The 5,000-nt window shown below is 40.3% G+C and overlaps 1 protein-coding gene across 1 annotated transcript; it reads right to left on the reverse strand.

Moving 5' to 3' along the window:
• Positions 1-992: 992 nt before the first annotated feature.
• Positions 993-4,573, reverse strand: LOC138032744 (neurocan core protein-like). The gene is made up of 4 exons (XM_068880458.1): positions 4,337-4,573; positions 3,961-4,250; positions 2,729-2,843; positions 993-1,751 (listed from the first exon to the last, which is right to left on the reverse strand). Exons 1-4 carry the CDS (start codon positions 4,398-4,400, stop codon positions 1,348-1,350), a joined length of 873 nt encoding a protein of 290 aa, XP_068736559.1. The 5' UTR covers positions 4,401-4,573; the 3' UTR covers positions 993-1,347.
• Between the last annotated feature and the right edge of the window lie 427 nt (positions 4,574-5,000).

Below are 5,000 nucleotides of genomic sequence, written 5' to 3' on the forward strand. Positions count from 1 at the left end.
CCCTAGCTCGGATCCTGGCTCGAATCCTGGCTCGGATCCTAGCTCGGATCCTGGCTCGAATCCTGGCTCAGATCCTGGCTTTTTTCTTAGTTTATCTCACCTACATCAGTATGACGAGAAACACAAACGTCTTCTTCTTCCGTTGGCAAGCACCTGCGCGAAAAACATGGCCTGGTTCGCACTGATCTCATTATGAATTTGAGATTAGCGTTCTTAAAACGAGTAGCATGCACCAATTAAAGTTTGACGGCTTCATTTTTTAAATTCTCTCAGTATTAACGATCTGAAGCCTACCTTATATAAATAAGCTGTCTCTTATTGTCCTTACACTGCAGTTTTAATTTAAGATTATGTCTCTCGTATGTAATTAGTTATTTCTTGATTTTCACATCTTTAACATTTTTATGTCATGTAAATATAAGCAGGGCCATCAAGGGGTAAAATGAGAGCTGGGATTGGCCTGATTTTCCCGTGGGAAAATGAAATTTGGGAACTGGGATTTTGTTACATTGAATGGGAGTTAAACTGAGTCCTTGGTGCGAATGGGATTTGTATTATAAGAGGTTATCAGGAATTAGTTTTGCTTAAAATTCCTGATATCAAAATATTCCATGGTGTCTTCTTGCGTTCCTGGCCCCTACCTACAACATCCCTTCCTCTAATACGGCTTCACTTGCACGAATCGACTGCCCTAAACCGACTATCCCCAATGCAATTACTCGAAAAGAAGAAGCTAAGATGAGGTATTGGGCAAGGTGCCATGGTAAATGTGTCAGGCACAGGAAATGAAACGTCCTTGAAAGTACCCTACCGATTTGCAAGAACTTCAGCATAGCGATTGTTGTGGGTCTAGTGAAGAGGGCGAATGGCGGAGAGGATACTGGCGAGGACACTTATGCATATGCTGACGAATTTAATAATGACGATGATGACAGTGACTCTCAAGGTGACGTAGAGAAAAGGGAGACTGAATCATTCAAAATGCTTCATGACGAGGGAACGGTTTTTTTTTATTAAGGTATACGTATCGTGCATTACTAAGGAAACATGCCATGAATATATATTTTGAATGCATTTGCATATAGATGGTTTTCAATCACTTGACAAAAGGACCATCCATGCTGGTGCACAAAACAATAGCGATTTATGGCTCACGTTTTCTCGTTTGCATGACAATACAGTCAAATGCCCAAAAGACTTTTTTCTCCATTGTTCCGTGCAACAACATGGCGGCGATAACATAAAGTTGGAAAACTCCTGTACATAAACATCTACATGATCCAAAATTCGGCAAAGTCCCTTTTGAGTTATGGCTGTGTTTGGAACGTGGCCTCATGACCATAAGACTCAAATGGACTTCTGGCAAAGAAGCATTGCCGCAAAAGAGCAAGAGTGGTCATTCCATGATCCCGGTTCGCGATTCAGCATGAAAACACAGTCCTCGTCTCCTCCAGCGTTATTTGGTTCCTTAACATTCCACTTCTCATAACTTTTGTTTGATGAGGTGTCATCAAGCCAATAGAACTCCGTATCAGCTTTCCTGTGCAGCCCAATCCAGGGGCCCTGTAGTGAAGAATTGGCCTTTTCAACCAACTGGTAAATAAAGTCGTTTTCATCCGGTGACTTAATCACAGCAAGGTCTGCTCCCAAATTCTGGCAAATCCTTTGAGCGTCGGTCTGATTTACGGCGACTGTGTTGTTTATGTAATAACACAATTTTCCATGCTTCACAAACCCGGTTGGGCAGGCATCTGACGAGAAGTTCGAAAGAAAAAATATATCCCGAGATTATTTAAAGTTGCTTATAGAGAAAAGTGCACGCAATGTGTAGTATCCAGTGGTCATGGGTTCGAATCGGACGTTGAAGCTACCTGGATTTTCCAAGTGACTAAAAGAGACAATTTTGCTTAAATTGTCCAGTTAACTCCGAGGATCACTTCTACAATCAAATGAGTCAAATGAATTTATAGATGAAATTTGGTCCTGGGTAATCATAACTGAACGAAGCGAAACGGGACGACATTCTTTTCTCCGTTTGCTCAGAGTTGAATAGTATAGGAAAACTCACCACTTGACTCGTGAATTCCACGTTAAATTTCACGCGAAAATTCGATAGATCGCGCGTTTCTACTTGATATTTACACCCGAGCTAGCCAATCAGAATGCGCGGAAATCACTATTCACTTGTGTGGTATGCGGTAACAATGGACTTTTGTAAATTATCATCAAATAATTTCGTTTTATGCCAGGGGTCAACCAAGGCCGCAGTTAAAGCAAAACCGTTTGGCAGTTGTATCCAAACTCGAACACGATTAATGCCATGGGGCTGGTTCAGTGCTCAAAGCCCTAACCCTAACCGTTGGTTAAGAGGTATCGAAACCTAAAGCTTTCCTTGGTATTTAACGCTGGTTAGCACTAATCATGCTTTGAGTAACCTGGGACCAGGGCCTCGTTTCTCGAAAGTCCCGAAAACGTTTTAGCCCCGAAAAGCCATTTGTGGAACTGCCAACCGCTTGTTTTGGAAAGCCGATCCTTTAACATGTTCTCAAAGCAACAAGAATCAAAATTACTATGAAGTTTGACGACTTAAATCCTCTCCGTTCTTGAGATACAAAGGGAATTGTGACACCCGAATCGAAAATGGCCCGTAAAGTTTCGGGACGAATACAAGCCCCTCAATCTGAAACACGAAACATTCCTTAAGGAAGTGTTTTTACTGGATTCTTACAGTTTTCGCAGTTTTTTCCGGTGAAACCTTCCCTGCAGACACAATTATAGCTGTCATCTTTGTGCTCAGTCATACAGGTTCCGTTGTTATCACAAGGCCAACTGCTGCATGGTGACTGCAAAAATAGATTACATGAGCATTTATTTCTGTTTGTTACTAGTTTGGCCGAAAGTCGCCAATGCCTGACACTTACTCATAATACCCTTCGCTTTACCAAGATTTCCAGCTTTTTCTGTGCATTAATTTGCGTGATTTGCGAGCTGTTTAGGTTCAGGGCAGGTGTCAATCGGCTGCATAGAATCTACGGCGAAAAACACGATATGTGGATCCTCGCGTGGGCCTTAATATTCATTGATATTGGTAAACTATCTTCATCGATAATTAATAAACCATCTCTTTCAAAAAGTGCAGAGGCGTTAGTTTTTACTGAAATAATACTGCACTTGTTAATTAGAAGTTATCATGTTGTCTTTTTCGACAGCTCGAACGCTCGAGAGCGACAAATTTACTTTTTCGTGTGCACCTCAGGAAATTTCATCAGAATAGAGAGGAACCAATAAAGCACTGCACTTCGAATTAATTAAAAATATTTCTACAATTCGTGGATCGACGAAAAGCCTTGGCTTGGATTCACCAAGAAAGTCTGTTTATCAAGATAGTACAAACGACTGGAAATATGTAATTTAGAAAACGTTCATTCTAAGAGTCCAAGCACTAGTTGTTTGAAGGGTGGATAGTGCTATCCACTGGAAAAATCACTATCCACTACATAACTCAATTGGTTTGACTAGACTTTAGCCGCTGGATAATGATTTGTCTGGTGGATAGCGCTATCCACCTTTTGAACAACCGAGGCCAGGAAAAAGACTGTATATATGACATCTATTTTGGGCATTAATTTAACCGTTCAGTTGCATTTAACGAATAGCGCAGGCTTCCCGTAGGATTGAAAAAAAAAAAAAAGAAAGGAACTTTATTAAGTGTCTAGTCTTCTTGTGCTGGAGCGCTAACTGTGGACACTATACACTGAAAATCAACAAATTCACGCAAGTCAAATCAATTATTGGTTTGTGAGGAGATCCGGAGTACCTGGAGAAAAACCCTTCGGAGCAGAGAAGAGAACCAACAAATGACGCCGAATCTGGGAATCGAACCCAGTACAGGCCACATTAGTGTGAGGCACTTTTGGACATGAATTTGTTTTTTTTTTTTTGTAAGAGATCTGAACTTACCGCAATGCTAAAGTGATGAAAAGAGTTGCTGGGAATGAATTTATCGCGATTGTTATACTTCTCTGAGGCGAGAAGTTCACATAAGAGTTTTCCATTATCGAGGAAAGCAGCCACGTTGAATGAAAAGCATGACAGGGTTTCCAAACAGGCGAAGGCACACAGAGAGCTTTGTTTCACAACAATTTTACTGAGAGCGGTGACGTTCAAGTAGGAGAATTTCTCTTCCTTGAAGTTTACATGATCAATACCACTGGGTCCGCCGCGTCTGATGGCTTTGTTTCCCCTTGTCTCTGAAAATACCAAAAATAATATTGCCACATTAGCTCGAATTTCTTCATTTATATTCTTTGGAAATGATGACGAAAAAGGATTTTACCTCTGCTAAGATAAACAAGTAAAGACAAGAACACGAGAAGAAGCACTTTCGGGTAACATTCCATCTTCTTTGGCGAATTTCTGAAAAACGCATGCAAGCCGTGGTACTGAGGATCTTAACTTGGGTCAGGAATGTGGGTCCCCGCTGTTTAGGTAAAACAAATTACCTAAATCTCAGTGGGAGTTGTAACAAGACTCACACTAAAAAGGCAGAGCGAGAGACACAGAAAGAGAGAGATGTTAATCTCGACACATTTGTTGGGCCGACTCCGTCATAAAGTTTTTAATGACGACAACTATCTCAAATTACTTTAATTAATTTTGAGTGACTTGTCAAAATAGTCCAGAGGCACAATAAATCAATTTGAAATATTTCTAAAACACGGTTTACAACGGCCAGCATCATGGAATTAAAAAATGGAAAATTATTTCTTTATTCTCTTTATTTCAAATTAATTTAAACACAGGCAAATTATATTTTAACTTTCAGGCTATCCAGATGCAACTTGTTTGGCCTGACATACACTTTTCTCAACAGCAACGGTGAATTGGTTCTTTTCTGATTTTAAAGCAATCCATTTGTAATTTTTATACTTATGGAACTCGATGACTGGGGAATAAAACTCAACAGCTATTACACCTTCGAATATCTGCTTCCCTAATTC

Source organism: Montipora capricornis, chromosome 14 (assembly GCF_036669925.1).
Source record: "Montipora capricornis isolate CH-2021 chromosome 14, ASM3666992v2, whole genome shotgun sequence".
NCBI classification, from domain to species: Eukaryota; Metazoa; Cnidaria; class Anthozoa; order Scleractinia; family Acroporidae; genus Montipora; species Montipora capricornis.

Excerpts from the sequence above, each read along its gene's own strand:
- LOC138032744 (XM_068880458.1), bottom strand. The coding sequence starts at position 4,400 with ATGGAATGTTACCCGAAAGTGCTTCTTCTCGTGTTCTTGTCTTTACTT. Across the intron at positions 4,251-4,336 it reads ACTTGTTTATCTTAGCAGAG|AGACAAGGGGAAACAAAGCC; the intron begins GTAAAATCCTTT and ends TGGTATTTTCAG. Across the intron at positions 1,752-2,728 it reads CGGAAAAAACTGCGAAAACT|ATGCCTGCCCAACCGGGTTT; the intron begins GTAAGAATCCAG and ends ACTTCTCGTCAG.